Source organism: Hirundo rustica, chromosome 7, assembly GCF_015227805.2.
Source record: "Hirundo rustica isolate bHirRus1 chromosome 7, bHirRus1.pri.v3, whole genome shotgun sequence".
Classification (NCBI taxonomy): Eukaryota; Metazoa; Chordata; class Aves; order Passeriformes; family Hirundinidae; genus Hirundo; species Hirundo rustica.
Genome location: NC_053456.1, coordinates 28,069,920 through 28,089,418, shown reverse-complemented (window position 1 = coordinate 28,089,418; position 19,499 = coordinate 28,069,920). Strand labels below are relative to the sequence as shown.

Sequence of the window (19,499 nt, the reverse complement as noted above, 5' to 3'; positions counted from 1 at the left end):
GCCCCGCCCCCGCGCCGCCGCCGGCCCATGTGGGGCTCCGGCCGCCCGGCCCCGGAACCAGCATGGCCTCCGCGCCCGCCCGCCGCGCTGGGCCGCGGGCCGGAATCGCGCATGCGCCGCGCGCTGCGGCATGAACCATGCATGTTCCGGGGCCCGCCGATTCCAGAACCTTCTGGAACGCTCATGCTCGCCGCGGGTCAGGGGTGAGCTGACCTCACTTCCGTGCGGGACGCGGCCCGGGGCGCCACGGGCCCTGTGCGGCGGCTCCGCGGTGCCGCCGGGGCGTAGCCGTCCCCGGGACCGGGACGGGGCCGCAGCGGGGGAAAAAAAACCGGCGGCGCTAACGGCGCCCGGGGCCCGGAGAAGGGGTGGGGTCCGCTCCGCCCCGGGGCGGGGCGCCGGTCGCGCATGCGCACGCCGTGACCTTCCTCACGTGTGTGCTGGCGGCGGCGCGGTCACTCGGTGCGGGCGGCGCGGGAGCATCATGGTGAGTGCCGGGGCCGCCGCCGCGCCGCGTCCCCATCGCAACTGCGGCCCCGGCCCCGGGCTGCTCCGCCCAGCGTGTCCGGCGCCGCGGGGACGGACACCTCGCAGGGCCCGGCGGCGCCCCTGCTCCTCCCCGCGGTCGGGTCGCCGCCGGGGCCCCCGAGCAGCCGCGGCTGCGCACGGGCGTGCTCCGTGCCCGCGGGTCACGGCTGCGGCGCCGGCTCGTGGCGGGGACGGCGGGAAGGCGGAGGAGGGGGGTGGCGGCGCCGCAAGGTCACGCAGTCCGTGGGGCAGAAGCGACTGCCCCGGCAGGCGCGGGGGCTGCGGGCCGGGACGTGGCGGGAGGTTCGCGGGGGCTGCGCAGACTCCCCAGCTCAGGGTTCCTCCCCGCCGCAGTAACGGGAGCAGCCCCGTGGCAGCAACGCTGCAGGGCAGGGCCGCGCAGGCCACGGCGGGTCTCTGCGGAGATGGAAAAGAAACCTATGACTCGCTCTGGAGCCCTCCTTCTATAAGTTTTGTAAAATTTTTTGTAGAGAAGAAGGAGAGTGTCTGCGTTGCCCTTGTTCTTGCAGTGATGCTTGATTCTCATGATAATAATAACGTGAAGTATTAAAATTTAGTATAATACGTTCACGATCACAAGTGTGGCGGTTTTATTTCTGGCAAACGTAGAATGGCTCTTAAAAAAGAGAGTCAGCGATGTTATCTTCACAGAATGAAAATATACACAACTGGCAGCCTTTTCCTTGGTTATCTTTTATCCCTGTGCTGCTGACAGCAGTTGAACACTGCATCTTCCATGTGCTGCCTTTTGTTCGTGCTTTGCCTGTGACTTTGTTTCTGCCACTTCCCAAGTGTGTGTGGCTATCGATGAGTGCCAGCAAAGGGCACACGGGTGCCAGGCCCTTCCAGCTCTTTCTCTGAGTGTGGGCTCTGTGTACCTGTCTAGTGGAGAGCTATCTCCATGTGACTTGGCAAGTTGCCATCTGTTTCCTTCTAAATCAAAGCAAGTTCCTTCTTCCTGACCCCTGCGTGTTGCGATAAATGCATGTGCTTGCATTTATCTGGCCTATGGGAATTAGACTGCCAGTTCTGAAATGCAGACGGGTAGCAGTAAGTAGTTGCAAAAAACCCCAAACCAAGATGGTTTAAGTAACAGCACTGTGGCTCAGGCTGCAGATTCTCACATATTTTTTTGTGAAAGGGTAATGCTTGAAAGCACCTGAGAAAGACTGACAGTGGGGCACCTGGCTAGACTTGTGCTTCTTTAATGTAAACCTCCTTGCAAGTACAAATGCAGCTGTAATTTTCATTAAGAACTGGAGAAATGCAGTTCATATAATCAATAATTATGCTCACCAAGCTATAGCAACGGAGGGTTTGGTGTTCAAAGCCTGGAGGCCTTTCCAGAGAGGAGTCTGCTCCATCCATGGATGCTTTGTTCCCCAGCTGGAGTACATCTTCCTAGGGCCAAGCTGTCAGGATTGCCCAGCAGCTGCCCATGCCTTCAGGAGTTTCTGATGCAATCAGATGTGGTATTTGTACGCTGCTATTAAATAAGTGCTTAGCAATTGTTTTATGCTATTCATCTCTCTCAAAAGAGAAACCATTATGTGTTGGGGTTTTTAAAACTCCTTTTAATTGCAGTTTATGTTGTAATGGCTCTCATGTTCTAATGTACACTTCCACAGGCGGGAAAGGCATTTAGGAAGTTTCTTCCCCTCTTTGATCGCGTGCTGGTTGAGCGATGTGCGGCTGAGACGGTAACCAAGGGAGGAATCATGATACCAGAAAAATCCCAAGGGAAGGTACTGCAAGCAACAGTAGTAGCAGTTGGATCTGGAGCCAGAGGAAAGGTGATTACCCTGAAGCATTCCATTTGGGTAGAATCAGTAAGGGTATGACGGTAGCTGGAACGTTGCTGTAAGAGTGGGACGGTTATAGTGCAAGAGTGGTGATAGCTCACAAAAATGGGTGACTGTGATGGCTGAAATTACAAGTGGAGATTCAAAAAGCAGGTAGAAATCTCAAGTTCTCCTGAAATGGATTCCAGCATTCTTTTCATCCTTTGTAAAATGGAGGGGGGTTTCTTCTGTTTGCTGTTTGGTTTTTGTGGGGTTTGCTGGTGGGGTTTTTTGGGGGGAGGTGTTGGTGTTTGTTCATTTTAAATATGTAGGCAGTGTTTTGTGTGATACCTTCTCAGCCAAAGCCTTGAGGGACTAGCAGACTTCTTTGTTAAAATTATTACATGCCCAGATGTCTGTGACTTGTGAGCAGGGTGAAACCCCAGAACGTGGCAGTGGCTGTCTTGTGCTGTGCAGAATAGCGCTGCCCATAAGGATGAGGCTCATTGGACTAAAGAAAGTCAGCAGTGAACAGGAAAAAGTGTCGAATGACTGCGTGTTAATTTTGCACACCAGATATGTATATGGAAATAAGACAGTTCAGAAAAGTGCCAGTGCCTGAGGGCTGCCACATCAGGAGGGCTGGTTCCCCACCAGAGCAGGGTTCAGTCAGTGGCAACACTGGAAAACAGGTTAAATTTCAACTTGGGCACGTTGCCTTGGCCTCTCTTTACCATGAGTGCCTCTATACATCCCAGGCTGGTTTGTGTGGGGATCTGATTGTTAAAGGTTTACGTTGTGAAAGGGTGACAGTATTTGACTAATGTGTTAATGTTTTATTTATAATACAAAAATATTAATTCACCTTTCTTGGGTGTTTCTGAACAAGTTTGCTGTGATGGCAGCAGGGGTGAGTTGATCCAAGTTACAGAAATGAGAAGGTATTTTTTTAACTGGTCCTAGGAGGAGTTACCCTTGGCTATAGCATATGGAAATGGACTTTGTCCCTTGATTTTACAGGGGGGTTTCTTGGTTCTTTAAGTGAAGTCCTATTCAGTGTGTCAAGCAAAGTCCTCGCACTTGTATTTACAGTCAAAACTAAATGCAGAGTTGTGATTTCCTGAATGTTTCTGTGCATGGATGGATTGTTGTCATTTGGAGGAATTCTATTACATCTGTTTATATTGTGGAAAAGTAAGGATTTTTTTTTTTCTTTTTTCAGAATGGCGAGATTCAGCCAGTGAGTGTAAAAGTTGGCGAAAAGGTTTTGCTCCCAGAATATGGTGGTACTAAGATCGTACTAGAAGATAAGGTAGGTTTCCAAACTTTGTGAGTGCGAATCAGAACAGTTCCTGAAACACCACTTGTAAATACCGTGGTTACTTCGTGGTGTAAGCAGCATTCAAGAAAGGGAGCAGCTGGATCCAGCCACCTTGTGGTAGCTGTGCTCCTGCTACTTCTGTCCCTGCAAAAAAGGAAGCAACCACGGGAACCTCTGACCTGACTTTGCTGGGTGGGCAAAATGTTCCAAATGTCAAGCACATACTAGAGGGAATCCAAAAAGGCTCAGAAGTTCCTGGGGCCATCCTTGCTTTTGGCAGGGAAAGCATGCAGAATTGTTTTCTAACAGTTCTTGCACTTCCCACTGCTAGAGGTAGTAACTTGATAGCTCTCCAAAGAGTATCTTAGGAACAAAAAGAATTTTTTCGAGACTAGCTCTGCATGTTGGCTTCTTGGTTATCTTGCTTTTGATTTTGTACTTAGTTACTGCAACAATGCTGACTCAGAACAAGACAGTATTTGTAAAACAAAAAGATTTACGTGTCGGAAGCTAATGTTTCATTTCTTTGCAGGACTACTACTTGTTTAGAGATGGCGACATTCTTGGGAAATATGTGGACTAAACCTGTTGCAGTATCAGTCATCCATTCCACTAAAATGCTGAAATTTTTCTTTCATCATGTAAATAATGTCCTTTATTTTATAATAAACAGGCATTGAGTCTTTGAAATAACTTGCGATCTCACTGTAACGATGGAACACAAATAAAAACATGTACAGTCAGAAATCAGTTGCTCTTGCTTGAGTTCCATTGAACAGTGAAATTTGGATGACCACCAACCAGCCTTAATTATTCCGAACAGCATCATTTTATATCCCTATCTCTATACTGAGGTTGTAAAGGTCTTTACAATAAACTTATAAAACTATTCTGCTTCTGTCTCAGTTTCTGCTGTTCTGCTCAGTGAAACTGAGTCTCAGTTGTGTAATGAGCTCTCTGAAACATTCAATGGCAGTAATACGTTATTTTCCCCAAGTTTGTATGAAATGAGCTTCAAATGGTCACCAGACAGGTGCAATCTTGCTGAGGGCTTTTATCCAGCTCCCTTGCACATTGGACGCCTGAGACTGCATGGGTTCTTTAGACTTCTTTCTGAAGGCCCTAAAACACTGAAAGGTTAAGGCACGCAAAGCTCCCTGCACAAAGAGCCTGTTCCCCAGCAGGTGGAAGGAGCTTGGCATTAGTCCTGTCTGCTGGAACAAAATCAGCCAGTTCCCAGATGAAGCAGATAAGAATTAACGGTTATTCTCGCTTATCACTCGCTGAGTTTTACCAGTAGAAAATAAAAACCCTCCCCCAGCAGTTAATCAGGCAGAAGTGGGGCTGATGATAAATGAAGTTTCTTTACTGATTATCACAGAATCACACCCAGATCTTGTGCTTTCCCTTAACTCAGGAAACATGCTTTGACAAACTACATTCCCTTTATCCTTAACACACCATTCTTAAAGAGCAAGACATTGACTTAGGTAATGCTGAAGCAATTAAATTTGAGTATTTCTGGCCACGTTTCCGTGCTGTGGAAAGGATTCAGGGTTGTACAGGCAGGAGCACCCAAATCTGCAGTGTTCCTGAGGAGGCTTTCAAAGCTGGGGTGCACAGGGATGGAGAACAGCCTAAGAACAGACAGTGCCTTAAAGCGCTCTTGGGGTCCTCTTAGTGAAGTCAGTCAGTGCGTGACTTCCTGCTGCTGGAACCTCATTGGCTGCAATTAAACTGCTCTTCTTTCGCACCTCACTCATGCTGATAAGAACTCAGCACTGCTAGACACATTATAACCCTTATTGCACGGGGGACCGTAAAGAACTGTAACAGAATACTTCCCAGAACTCCATTCGGTGGCTGCAGTGTGGGACCCAAGCCGCGACACCGTTTGAAACACAATGTATTTTCTGCCAGCAGAAAGTCCCTCCCATCAGCTGCACAGCCCAGGGGTGAGCTGGAGCCACGTTTTATCCCGGGTGCCATTGATCACCCACCCAGCTGTTCCAGCAGGAGCTGCATTTGCCAGGCTTGGCTGCAATGTCTTTTGCTCCCCTTAGCTGTGGGGTCCTTGCTCTGGAGCTGAAGACAAACCTGTCACTGCCCTAGGGGTTAAATTTGCACTGAAATATGGACAGACAGGGAAGATGCTAAATTAATAAAAATACACTCTTTAGTATAAAAGGCCTACTTGAAATCTGCCCTATTGCAGTTTTACTTTAGTAGCTACAGTACTGCACTTCCAAGCTGAAGCTTAGATAATCACACCCTGAGGACCTGGCAAGACAATTGATTGTGCAATGAAACACAAACTCCCTGGGAAGCACTATCTCCCACTGCAGCCAGCATGCCTTTATCTCCCAGGATAAGGCAGGCAGTCTGCTGCAGTCACATTCCAAAGAGGAGAAGGCAGTTTAAACATTTACAAACTGCTTAGGGACACCATACCCCACCTCAAGATGCAGTAGGAGTTAACTGCCAACAGAGAAATGTTTAGGCCTAAAACTTCAGCATTTCTTTCCATAATGTCTCTAAAAGACGTGAACGGCGTAGGATCACTCTGAGCCCCCAGCACACAACCTGGCTGCCCCTAGCTCTACCCTCAGCCCCCGCTTTCAGCCCAGCAGGTTTTCAGCAGCTTGATTCAATGCTTATTTATTAAAATATATTTAGCATGGCTGTATCTACTGCAGTTCACGTAAGTGATTGAAAACAGAAGTCACACTTCATGGGAGTAAGTGATTTATGGATGTGGGGGGAAGTAGCATTGCTAGGCCAAATCAAATGGAGGACACGCCAGAACATCTGCTGGAACATTCCATCCTTGCACCGCAAGGCTCTCACTGCAAGCAAGGACAGGGCAACTGCCACACAGCCAAGGTGATCCATCTGCTGTTAGTGCCCCTCAGGCCATGACTGTGCCAAATCCTACATCCCTCGGGTTCCCCAGGGCAGGACAATCAACCACAAACCTCTTTCTCTGCTCTGTCCTTCCTGTAGGAAATGAGGCTTCTTTCCACTGGTTTCTGGATGGGTTCAAAACTTCAGTTTTGGTGTAAAAGTTGCACGTTGCCTCACCTGCTTTTTTGAGGAGACACAGCCTTCAGTGTTTCTTCAGTCTGTGTGAATCACAAGGAAACCAGGTGGACTCCATCATTTGTGACTCTCTTAACACTTCAGAGCAGCTTCCAAGCTGAAGTGTTTTCAGAAAGCGTTTCTCGCCCTCGTTATGTTATCCTGCCGCAGTAAGAAAAGGATGGAACATTTATATGCCAATAGAGAAGTAAGGAGAGCCAGGTCCCTAACAGCAGATGAATGGTTGATAAAGTTTTGGCCAAATATTCAAATTTTCATTATTGAGGGCCATAAGATAATGAGCTGAAAACCTGAGAACTGCAATTACTGTTGTTCACATTTTGTTAGAAAAACAGCTTGAAATTTAATGAGATAAAAATAATAAGTGTCTTCCAGAAATAACAGGGTTAATTATCAAGGGGCAACACAAGATACCCTACAGAATTCAAGATCTTAATAAACAAGGCAGATTTCTTTCCTTTTTTTTCTGCAAACCCATGAACCATCTTCAGACTGAACTAACAAAGACATCTTTTTCTCTGAGAGGTATTTCTTCACAGTCAAATTTGTTTCCATGTTAAAAGCAAGACGGCCATGAAATGAAAGTCAGGGACAAATGGAAATGTCAAGTGCCCAACTTTTCTTTGCTTCAAAGTTAAACCTTGAATATGGTGATTGAAAATGAAAACAAAACAAAACAAAAACAGAACAACACGCAAACAAGCTGCTGAATTTTGAAGGACTCCAGCAACTAGAGCTGCTTGTATTTTGAAACTAGCTAATAATAACATCAATCTCATTAAAAAAAAGTTGGAACACAGCTGGTCTAAAGAGGTAATAGGACATTTCTACTCCTCATTCCAATACACCAATTTCTCGCAGCATTTTAAACCTTTTGATGGTTTTTTTACACAAGGGGAGTTTCGCCACACGACCCGAATGGCCGACATCCTTGGGGCAGGAGTAAAAAAGTAACTACTGCAAACCGAACTGGGGCGCCCGAAGGCAGGAATGCCAAACTTCGCGTTACAGTGTAACGTGAGAAGAGCTGCCTCTGCTGGAATAGAACTGCGGGCTCGCTGCGGCGGGCGCTGACCCCGTCACCCATTTCTGCTCCCTCGCACACGGCCCAGCCCCCGGCCCCAGCCTGGCCCCCGGAGCAAGGCACGGTCCTGCTCACGGCCGTACCCAGCCAAAGTCAGGATTCAAAGTGCACCTACCTCTCCTTCTGGCGGGAAAGCCTAATTGGAGGGTTTTCAGCGTTTTCGATCTGGAAACGTTTCACAAACTGTAACTTTCACTGGGTAGAAGGAAGGGGTTTTAACTTGTTATTCACAGAGCGAAGGGGGAAATTACACCCAGCATTCAACCTGAAATGCGGAGGGAGCAGGGACAGCACCAGGTAGCAGCATTCTCCACTTTGCAGGAACCACCACACAACTGTAACCATTTGTTCCTCGATTGTAGGAGGGAGGTGTCTCATCGGTACCTCACGGCTTCATTGTTCTTGCACACGGACAGAAGCAATTCACCCCTCCTTATTCCGTACTCATTTCTACCGCGTACTGTCAAGAAATAGAACAGCTCTCAAATAATTGTCTTCTCACTTGTCTTACAGAAATAGTATGAGTCACTCTGGTCTTCCAAAATTTTTTACTTGACTTGCTTGTAAGGGAGACTTATTTATCAGCCAGCTATGAGATAACAGTGTCTTTTTTTTTCCTGTTTTCCTCCCAAATAGATTCAACAGTCGACTCAGTAAACCTTGAAACCTAAGCTAACTCTGTTTGCCATTAGCACAGCAGTTTGTGCCCTCTGCACACCAAGCTCACAGGTGTCTCACTCCTGCCTTTGGAGACCTAGAAAGGCTTCCTACCTACTTTAAAATTATTTGGCCTCAAACCGTCGCTGGGGTGGAATTTTTTATTCATTATTTTTAGAGTTAACACATATAAATATTGAATATAAGACTCTGATTTTTTTTTTAAACCCACGCCCTTATTGTACAGAACATCAGGGACTCGGTTGTACAGGGACAAGCGAGGACTAACCTTGCGTGAGCATGCTGATGAAACAGGATGAAATGCGAAGGATGGATTTCCCCAACAACCACTCAGCCCGTCAATCTCCGTGCGAGGCTGGGCCTCACAAACCGGGTCATTCTCTGCGACACCGGCCCCGCCGCGGAGCACCGAGCGGCCGCCGCAAAATTCCCCACTCGCGGCTTTGTGTGTGCGTGTGTGTGTGTGTGGGGGGGTGTCAGTGCTGTCCCTCAGGAATACAAAGGCCTGCTCCGGCAAGAGGAACCCGCAGGTGCCCTCAGGGAAGCGTCCATGGCCTCCGGAGCCGCGTGGAGGACGGCTCGTGGGCGCCGCCCCGCGGCCGGGCGGAGGCAGGCAACGGGAATGGGGCAGGGAATGGGGAGGCCTCGCCCTCTCCTCCCCTCACGGCCACCCCCGCGCGCCTCCTCGCGCCTTCTCTCGCGAGAAGCTGTTCCGGCCGCACCGCCCCTCCCTCGGCGGGCGCGCTCCCGCCCCGCCCCCGGCACATCCGGGCCCCGCGGTCGCTATGGTCATGGCGGAGGGCACGGCCGTGCTCCGGCGGAACCGCCCGGGCACCAAGGCCCAGGTGAGTCGCCGCCGCCGCCGCTCCTGCCGCCGCCCCCGCGGCCGCCGGGCGGGCGGGCACGGGCGGCGCCGCCACCGGGGGGGCGGCGCCGAGGGCCGCGCCGGGCCTACCGGGGCCGGGCCGGGCGGCGGCGGCGGCTCCGCCGCGGGGATCGCTTTGTTCCCGCGGCCGGGCGCGGGGCAGTGGGCGAGACCCGGTGGCCGCGGGCCGGGGGCGGCGGCGGCTCCTTCCCCGCGGGCTCGGCGGCTTGGGAATGGAGGTTGCGTCGGGCCCGGCTGGCCGAGGGAGGGGCCGCGGGGGCCTCGGCCGGGCCGGACAACACCTGTGACAGCCGGGCGTGAGCGCGGCCCGCAGGCCGGTGCGGGCAGGGCGGGTCCCCGGTACTGTCAGGCACCGCTGCTGTTACTGCTGTGAAAATACTGAGAGCACGCTCCGGGAGCGAGCCCATGACCCGGCACAAGGCTCCGGGTGGGAGCTCGGCACGGTCACAGCGACCGTACCTGCCTGTCCTCCCATCCCAGAGGGAAGTCATCCTTCCCTTACATAACTGCGCACAGGAAAATGCTGGTGTCACATCGCTTCCCTTAATCAAAATTAAATTAATTTGTTTCTGGGGTTTTACGGTCAGCTGGAAAAGGCGCACCTCAAACACGGAAACTGCATTTTTTAGATTATTTCAGAGAGGTTATCTGTCAGATCTTTATGTGAGACTTTGCCCTCTGCTTTTGTGATGAGAACTCATGGTGGGAAAGGAGCAGTGTCTCCTGTTCTTTGTCATAGTTTAGAGGTAACATTATTATTACACAATCTGGTAAATCAGGTCATTCTATGCATGTTTAATCTGTAAAGGAGATAGAATGTTGTGTGCCTTTAATAAATTTGGGGTATTATGAAAAACAGCTGGACATAGACCTAGTTTTGGACATATGTTACGAAGTTCACGTACATTTGAAGAGTTTTGTATAGTGATAATAATTTGTCTCCACAGACGTGATTTTTGTATGTGGCTGTATTTCATGTTTTATTTTGGATGACACTGGTATAACTATTCAGTTTGCAAAGACAATTAGGTAATGATATTTCAGCAGTGGATGTGCACTTGAGGTATTTTTTCCCGAGCTGACTTACTCTCTCAGGAACAGATTGCTGAGCTTTAGGACATTTTCACTGAGTCATTGCACCTACTGGGATGACTGCAGCAAGCTGATGTGCAGCATCTCTGCATGATGTGAGGGAGCAGCACCAAACTGTAGATGCGAAAAATGCAGTAAGAAAAAGCCTATGGTTGGGATGATCGTGGGTGCAGCACATGAGGATTGCTGCCGAACACAGGTGGATCTGAGGTGAAACTTCAGGAAGGCTTTATCATTAACAAGGCTGATAAGCATCCAGGTAAATTAATTAAGGCATACTGACCTTACCAAGGGTAAGGTGGGGATGTGGTACCAGGTTAGGCTGGCACAGCACTGCGTGATCTCGTTTCAGAGATGTTTTTCTTGCTGTGTCACCACCGTGAGTTTGTTTCATAAGCAATGTATGCTGCTGTTCTCTACAGACCTCCTCTTCCCCACTGCTACCTGGTCTAACACCTGCAGTGGGTGCTGTGTGCTGCATTTAGTGTAAAAAATACAGGCTCTGGGTGCTAGAGCAGGGTGTGGGGCAGCGGGGGTGTTCACCTGCCCAGTCACAGAGCTTTCCATTTCAAGGCTTGCTCTATTGCAGTGCTGGGAGTGTAAATCCCATCTCACCCTCTTCCTGCCAGGACTGTGTGCTGCTTCTGTTCAGATGCAGCTTCCTGGAATTGTATAAACTCCATCTATTTTCCTGCATGCTCATGCTCATTGTAGGCTGTGTGCCTTTCTTCCTCCCCCTCTGGTTTTGTTACATCGCTTTAAACTTTCTTTTTTCAAAACAGGATTTCTACAACTGGCCTGATGAATCCTTTGAAGAAATGGATAGTACATTAGCTGTCCAGCAGGTATTCCTACTTACATGAAATGTTGTTCATGAGTGCAGTTTCCCAGGTTCTGTGTTCTGGTGTATAAAATGGAACCAGGGCTTGATATTTACCTGCTTAGGGTGGTGCTGCACAGCAGTGAATTTCCTAAGCACCCATGTATATTAACAAATTCATGGTTAATTTTGTTTGCAGAAATAAACTTAAATTCCCATGTCCAGTTTAAACACATCAAATTTAAGAAAATGGTGGGGGGCAGTTCTCCATTCTTTTAGAAAGGCATTTTTTAGATCTGGCATTTTTAATACCAGTTTCTTTATCCTGCCCATCTACTTTTGAACATTTTAGTCTGTCAATCATTTAAGTAAAAACTAAACCCCTCCAAGATGTAATGTCCTAAATATACTGTCTTACTGTAATTACAACAAGATCTAGTTTTATTTCTACTCCCCCCCAGTATATTCAACAAAACATAAGAGCAGACTGTTCCAACATTGATAAGATCCTTGAACCTCCCGAAGGCCAGGATGAAGGTGTATGGAAGTATGAACATTTAAGGTAAAAAATCCATTTTCTGTCAACATTCTCTCTTGGTTCCAAGTTTTGTTCATTGATGGTGGTAGTGAATCTACTTGAATGTGGCACATCAAAACTAACTTATATGAAGCTTGATTTTTCCACTGTTAAATATTGGTATTATTTTCTGAATTCCCTGTTATTTCTAAAGATTTATAATGTAATCTGATTTTAATGGCTTTTTTTTTTTTTTTTAAAGAAAATATTTGTACCTCACTTTTTGAATATGAAGATATAGTCATTTCCATAGCACTTTTTCAGAGTACTGTCAGTTCTTCATCTCCACTAACGTGTAATGTGATTTCCAGATGCTCCCAGTGCTTTGTCTGAAACTTGCAGGCAAATTGGTGGAGACAGCAAGAGTACCTGTGTCTTACAGTTCTTTTTCTGCTTGTAAGGAAACAAACCTTTTTGTCCACCTCTGTTTTTTTTTTTAAATTGCAGTACAATAAATACATTCAGCCTTGGAAGGTTGTGCCTTAAAATATTTTTCAGTTGTAGTGTAGTTATTAATACATATGCAGTAATCCTTTTGTCCTGATTTTTATTTTTTATTTTTCTTATGAGCACCTCTTCTCACTTTATTTAGTATTTTCTGGAATAAGAACAGTTCTAAGCTCCTCCTAGATTCAGACCTTGTTTTTTTGCCTCACATTTTCTTTTTCTCTCACCTGGTCTGCAATAGTTCCAATTGACAACAGGGAGTCCTCAAGGAAGGAAAGAGTATCTACATACAGTTGCAAAGTCATATTTTAAGAATTCCTCCTGTCCTTTCATATTACTCCCCCAAAATTTTGGATAAAAGTGACTTGTCACTATGACTTGTGAGTTTTGAAAAATTTATTCAGATTTTCTTGTAAGGTGGAGGGCTGAGTTCTGTAAAGTTCAGGAATGTGCTTTCAGATACACTGCAGTGAAAGCAGTATTCCAGAGGTCCCACTCTGTTAATGACCTGAGGTGGGACTTTAGCCCCTTAATTGACTGGAAGTACATCTTAGAAGGATGGAACAATCCAGATATATGAGTTCAACACTTACACTCTTAATTCTCTTGAAGTGTTCTATTTTTTTTAATCTTTATTTGTGAAATAGCAATTTCTTTCATAGAAGAATTGGTATCTTAAACACTTCCAATGAATGATATGTTAAACTCAACCTCTGCTGAAGTGAAGAATTGAAATGGAATTGTTTAGCTGAGTGAAAAAAAACATTTGCTGGTATGAAGACCAGAATGTCTAACCTGTTTTTTACGAGATACTTGCAGTGAGGAAACAACTGATGTTGATGCTGCCGTGTTGATTTTTTTTAGACAATTCTGCCTTGAGCTCAATGGACTAGCTGTCAAGCTACAGGTAATTCTTTTCTTGAGACTTATATTTTGTCATGGAGGAGACTTTGTTTTGTGTAGATTGCAGAGCTTTCTTCTAAAAATATACACACAGGGCTAAGCAGTTGTTGGAGGTTTTGTAAGATTTTAAGGGCTTATGGCAAATAACCCTTTTTGGGGGGTGGACAGGGCAAGGGAGTGATTTGAAAATATCAGCTCCTTTTTGCTGCAGTTTTTCTCTTAACTGAACACTTGTTTTAACAGAGTGAATGTCATCCTGACACATGTACTCAGATGACAGCAACTGAACAGTGGATTTTTCTTTGTGCAGCTCATAAAACTCCCAAAGAGGTATGGATGTATTTTGGAAAACTGACTCCAGTGCTGCAGGAATTTTCTTTCACAGTTCATATGTTCATGGGGAGCCTGTTAGAGGTGGCTTCTTAGTCAAATGGAGAGCTTATGTGGGTTAAGAATATCACTTGAGCTACTCTTCTCTGCCATTCTGTGGTGTTTTACAGAGGAACAGGATGGGGTAACAGGAACTGCTTTTTTACCTCAGGTATTAGTGGCTTTGCACATTCCCCTTTTCTCTCTGGGTTGGTGTTGAGCCTGCCTGAAACTCAATGGAAAAAAGCTCTTTAACTGATAGAAGAGTCCATACTGAGAATAGGCTCTCCTCTTCAAACATTGACCTTGATCCAGTTGTCAGTGTAAGCCTGACACTCCAAACGTGACTCCATGTGCTCATTCTTAGGGCAGTTACTCCAAAAAGGTGGTAGAGTCATAAAAATGTTTCTAGTCAAGTGGCTTTATCAGCATGGCATTAGCTTGTCTTCCTCCATGTCCAGTTAGTCTTTCTTGCTTTTAGTTCTGATGGTAGTGCAGTTTGTCATATTTATCTTTGTATTTCACTTTCCAGATTAAGGTAGTGTGGTTTTTTTTTCACTTTATCTTTTCTGTCCTGTAAGATTTTTTTTTTCTTTTTTGTTCTGCTTTTACTTTCCTGAGATGTTTTGATTTAGCCAACTTTCCACTCCCTCCTTTAATCCTTATCCCTACTCAGCATCTTGGCATGTCTGGCAGTGTTGTCCTCAGCTAGATTGGAGAACTTCAGGCTTCTTTTCATCTCTGAGCATGCAGCATTCATCCTCTGTTCTCCATGGCAGTAGCTACCACTTCATGGTCAGATAGGGGTGATGGAGCCTTGAACTGCTGACAGAAATGTACAACTGACAAGTTTTTTCCTGAAATTGAATGGACAATGGACAGACATCCCTTCTCTCAGTTTGCCTGAGTTCATTTTTACTTTCTTCCTTTAGGTGTACTTGATTGCAGAGCCAGGGCTGGCTTGTTAAACAGTTACATGTAAGATTTTAGTTTTCTGTGCCAAAGTCAAACGCACTGGTAGATTTAGGTGCAGGTTTGGTTTCAGAGCCTGTAGAAGAGCAAGTCTGGCAACTTGATTATGTGGGAAACAAATGAGCTGTGAGGCGAGGCAACAATAATCTTTCCTTTCAGTGTACTCCTAGTGTGTATTTTTATTATACAGCTTTGCTCAAGGAGGAGCATAAATTCACTACTCACATGCATGATGGCATTACCATAGTAACTTTTTTTCTTGAAATAATTTACATGTGTTGTGAAGCAGAGAACAGAAATGACTCACTTGTGGAGGAAATGTTGTTATACCTTTAGACAAGCTACCTGAAACTTTGGGAATAAAAATGACTGGTGAAGTTCAAAGCATCAGGAAAATACAATAAAATGTTTCTTTTTAAACAAGTTCTCACAATGTCATGCATGTGCTCACTCCCTGTCTGTTTCTGTAGTGTCCTGCTATAGACTACACCAGGCACACACTTGATGGAGCTGCATGTCTTCTGAATAGCAATAAATATTTCCCTAGCAGGTAAAAACATTTTCTCTTGGGAGGAGGGAGAGAAGGAGGGAGGAGGCTGCAACTTAAGACAGTGACAAAGCCCAGGGAGAGGTGTAATGCATTTTTCATGGCTACTGTTGGAAGTGTTTAAAATCTTGCAGCTCTTAGGAGTTGGGAGACCTATTGCCACTTCTAAGCCAAGCAAGAATTCTGGCTTGTTGAAATGGTTTGCCATTTACTGGAGCAGAGGAATGCTTTTTAGGTAAAAACTGTTTTAGTGGTATCTATTAGTGGCACTGGGCTTCCGTTGGAGCAGTGCCCACCTAAACAAGAGGATGGCCTTTGGACAGGTGCTGCAGCTCAAAGGCTTTCAACAGGACAGCACCAGAACCCTCCAGAAGCTAACACCAACCTACTGTGGGACATGGCAATCACAGAAGACAGAGACAGGGCAGGTCACATCAGAGAAAACTCCCTGCAGAAGTCCAAATTGTGCTTCTCTAGGAATTTGCTATAGACAAGGAAGTGAAACTGGAAGTATTTTTTTTCTTTGCCCGTAAACTCTAGAAACCAGAAATCCAGCCTTTACCAGAATAATTGATGCTGATTAATTACAGGCAGAACTTTTTTGAAGTCAGAACACAATTTGTAAATGTGGAGCTTGCACTAGCAAGTCTAGATTTCATATGCAATTATACAGGACAGTTTTATCAATCAAAATTTATGTCAACACGTGTCTCAGTAGTCATTTCCTTAGAGCAGTTGTGTAACCTTTCTCCTGTTGCTTACAGGGTTAGCATAAAGGAATCCTCTGTAGCCAAATTAGGATCAGTGTGCCGAAGGATTTACAGAATATTTTCACATGCTTATTTTCATCACCGGCAGATATTTGATGAATACGAAGTAAGTAGTTTGAAATCACATCTTGAAAGTGAAGTAACTGATGGAGTTGTATAAAACATTTGTAGTCCTACTCAAAGATCTGTATTCAAGTGAAGGATTGAGTACAGTAAATGACAGTTTTACAAGAACTGAAAAGCTGTTATACTTACATATAAAGATTCAGTTGCATGATTAGTGTACTCAGTTATAGTTTCCCTTTATTTAGACAAAAGGCCAGAATTTGAGGGTTTTCAAGCACTGAGTGCAGTTAGTACTGCTCACATATCTGTATTTCCTGTTTGTGTATGTTGCACAGCAGTTAAGGAATTACAGTTGTGTAACTGTAAAGGATCAGAGAATTGAGGGCAGTTGAGTTACTGCAGCCAGTAACCCAGTTGCAAAAAACCTTAGGTTTTTTAATGGGAAAGTAGAAATTAACAGATAGAAAGGAGATAAAGAGGTACAGCTAAATATAAAAGGAAACCTTTGCCAAATCCCACTTAAGGTTTCTGGAACAGGTATCAAATGATTGTGCCCTGCTGTGCTGGAGATAGTGCATGTAGGAGGAATTTCAGAACCATAGTTTGAAATATTTAAATATATTCTTGTCTAAGTGCTGTTAAATTGAGCTGTGATTAAAGCCTCAATTTCAGTAGGTTTCTTAGTATTTGTAGTAACTATAAGCAACCAGTAAAGATAAAAGAGAATCAATATAAATTTACTATTTAAGCATGACTAAGACTTGTAAATCTAATGAGACAGTTACATAGAAGCAGGCTTTTTGTTTAGCATGTTCCTCATAATGGTTTAAAATAATCCTCTGTACACACTGTTTTTTTTACCTTTTTTCACCTCCAGAATGAAACTTTCTTGTGTCACCGGTTCACTAAGTTTGTGATGAAGTATAATCTGATGTCCAAGGATAACCTGATTGTACCAATTTTGGAAGAAGAAGTGCAAAATTCAGTGTCAGGGGAGAGTGAGGCATAATGGGGAGAGCCGTGCAGAATCCTGTACTGAATATAAACAAAACATTAATTATGTACTGTATATATCTCTTTAGACACTTCAATCACGTATCTTCATAGCTTTGTTTAGTATACTTTTTGTATGCTGTGTGCATTGCCTTTTAATATGGGAAATACTTCTAAGTTATTCATGAGCTGTATATTCATCAATGTGGCACTCATGGTTTTTAAATAAAAGTAGTAGTATCTGTTTATAATGCCTGTTAATAAAAGAATTTACAGTTCTCTAAAAATGCTGCTAAACAATCATTGAATCACAATCTTGAAGATGTGTCTGATTGGGTGGGGAAAAAGCGAGATTACGATTTCACAGCAAGCCATTTTGTAATGCAATAGCTATATTAAGTCATAGTTCAAAGATTATCACCTTAAATATATAAGTCTGCAGGAAGCTTCTTGCAATGTAGCTTATTCCTAATTTACCTTTTTTTTTTAATGGCTTTGAAGATTTACTTCTGGATGTGCATATTGCTGTATGTGTATATCCAAATACTAACAGGATCTATAGTATTAACCAAAAGGACAATTTCACTATGGTATTGAACATAGATATTCTTGATATATATCTAACACACTTTCTGGACTTTTTTTTTGTCAGCAGTGGAGGTTTGTGTGCAGCAGGTGACAGGTGCTGTCCTCTTAAGGCAGACTTCTGCTGTTCTCCAGTCCACAACCTCTCTGAAGAATACCTGTGCAGATTTATGGCAACTGCTTACAGATTATACCTCAGCTGTTCATGTTACACTACATAACACACTGGCACAGTCAGACTTGTATTCCTAGTCAAAACATGCTAAGTACCTGAAATACCAAACCTTATTCTTTGCAAGAGTTAAATTTTGTTTTCAACATATATTTGTTTCTCCTCAGTTACCTTAACGGTATTAACAGAAAGATTTGGATTCATGCTTCTGGTTCCCTGTCAGGTGTCTATTTCAAATTGTGTTTGCAGATTTGCAATAACTGACAATAACTTTACATGAGTGCTGCTTAATTGTGTTTTGTCTAGAAGGATAGAATTAAATGTTTTAGAGATGCATATAAGAGAAATACTGCTAAGTGTACATGAACGCAGGGTCTGAAAGCAGTAGCAGTGTTCTTGAATGAATTTTGCTTTGCTGTTTAAGAAGTTAGCTTGTTTCTCTGAGGTTGACAGGAGCCCTCTTTATTTCTTTCAGCAGGTCAGAATGGGCTAGCCCAGCTAGTTTCAGTAATTTACACTTTGTTTTCTACATGATATTTACATGGAAAGAAGGGAGTCCACATATTTTTACTACGTGTTTTTTCATAATATACTAAACATGCCTTAAATTCTGTTTTTCTTTATATGAATCAAGCACACCTCAAGCAACTGCTGTCACCTGGATGTAAAGGGAATATAAACAATGAGAAAATTGAGAGACTAAGCTTAAGTACTGCAACAGCTGTGTTCTTCAGCAGCTTCTTGTCTCATGTTATCATTGTATTTAACTGTCAGCAGGGTAATTGCATGAGATGTTGTCAGAGTGAAGTAGCTTTAGTTACTGTCTATACACTTAGCTGTAACTTGCCTTTGTATAGACCAGGTTACCTGATTTTGATAGATAACGAAGTTTGTACTGCAGGTAGGAGGATGCTTTCTGGAGGTAGTAAAGTGTATTTAGCTTGTTGCTCTCTGCTCTAGGACCATCCATGGTGTGGCACCTTTGTACAGTCACTCTGCATGTGTTTATTGGCCATGGTGACTGGGACAGGCAAAAACATGGGGCTGGTGTTGCTAATTACATTTCCTCTAAAAAACTGAAGAAAGTGATGTGGTGCTCAGGACTGCATTAAAATTTTAAACCTCTTCCTCTTATGCTTTAAGAGTTTAACTTCAAAACAAAACTCTGGAAGTTTGAATCCTGTTCATTCTCATTCAGATTTGCACTGTTAAGTTAACTTGCTATAGTAGGCTGATTTTATATAAGGCCTAAGTGAGACACTGCTTTTATTTTCCCTTGCTATTGTTTACATGAGTACTGTGTACACACATGTGCCTGGATGGTACCATAAAACTACAGTTAGCCTAAGCAAACCATTGATTTGTCTAATAAATATTAACAGGTTTAATTAAGACTTTACATCATAGGGAAACTGAAACTGTCTTTGAATTATATTGTAAAAAAAGGATAAAATTAAACTGTTTCTTTATCCATACCACTATATTTTGACAAGTTATTCTCTTTTTTCATGTTGTTTGAGAACACTGCTGTTGCCAAGAGACCCCTGGGTGCTTCCCCATCTCTGCTACAAGACGTGCTCAAGTCAAGTTGCCTTTCTTTTTTCCGAAGTAGAGAAATAAAATACTCATTAGGAACTTGCAAGTCAGACCTGAAATTTATACACCCCTCAAATCAGAACATGCTGTTCCACAGTTAAAATATGGGAGGTCTAGAAGAGGCCCTGTAGATACAGAATAAGCACATTTACAACTGTATGTCACAGACACAAAGGCCATAAGCAAAGACTC

The 19,499-nt window shown here is 44.5% G+C and overlaps 1 protein-coding gene and 1 long non-coding RNA gene across 6 annotated transcripts; one reads left to right on the top strand and one right to left on the bottom strand.

Moving 5' to 3' along the window:
• The first annotated feature begins 107 nt into the window (after window positions 1–107).
• Window positions 108–19,194, top strand: LOC120755400 (MOB-like protein phocein). 4 transcript variants are annotated; one of them, XM_040070249.1, is made up of 9 exons: window positions 108–203; window positions 2,178–2,342; window positions 11,273–11,335; window positions 11,772–11,872; window positions 13,199–13,241; window positions 13,481–13,567; window positions 15,049–15,128; window positions 15,890–16,001; window positions 16,839–19,194. In XM_040070249.1, the coding sequence occupies exons 1-9, from the start codon at window positions 138–140 to the stop codon at window positions 16,968–16,970; spliced, it is 849 nt and encodes a 282-aa protein (XP_039926183.1). In that variant the 5' UTR covers window positions 108–137; the 3' UTR covers window positions 16,971–19,194. The 4 variants fall into 4 exon arrangements, with proteins under 4 accessions (XP_039926183.1, XP_039926181.1, XP_039926182.1 ...); XM_040070245.2 differs by lacking the exons at window positions 108–203; window positions 2,178–2,342 and adding an exon at window positions 9,252–9,357; XM_040070247.1 differs by lacking the exons at window positions 11,273–11,335; window positions 11,772–11,872; window positions 13,199–13,241; ... (2 more) ...; window positions 15,890–16,001; window positions 16,839–19,194 and adding exons at window positions 3,553–3,642; window positions 4,184–4,540.
• Window positions 6,294–9,172, bottom strand: LOC120755401 (uncharacterized). Of its 2 annotated transcripts, XR_005701757.1 has the most exons (4): window positions 8,781–9,172; window positions 8,100–8,294; window positions 7,950–7,999; window positions 6,294–6,891 (listed from the first exon to the last, which is right to left on the bottom strand). It is a non-coding gene; the product is annotated as an uncharacterized LOC120755401 (long non-coding RNA). The 2 variants fall into 2 exon arrangements; XR_005701756.1 differs by having other exon boundaries at window positions 7,950–8,294.
• Window positions 19,195–19,499: the final 305 nt, after the last annotated feature.

What these genes read in the sequence shown, in the direction of transcription:
- LOC120755400 (XM_040070249.1), top strand. Translation starts at nt 138, where the DNA reads ATGCATGTTCCGGGGCCCGCCGATTCCAGAACCTTCTGGAACGCTCAT. An exon ending in ATGCTCGCCGCGGGTCAGGG is followed by an intron (nt 204 to 2,177) that starts GTGAGCTGACCT and finishes ACACTTCCACAG; the next exon opens with GCGGGAAAGGCATTTAGGAA. An exon ending in AGATATTTGATGAATACGAA is followed by an intron (nt 16,002 to 16,838) that starts GTAAGTAGTTTG and finishes TTTCACCTCCAG; the next exon opens with AATGAAACTTTCTTGTGTCA.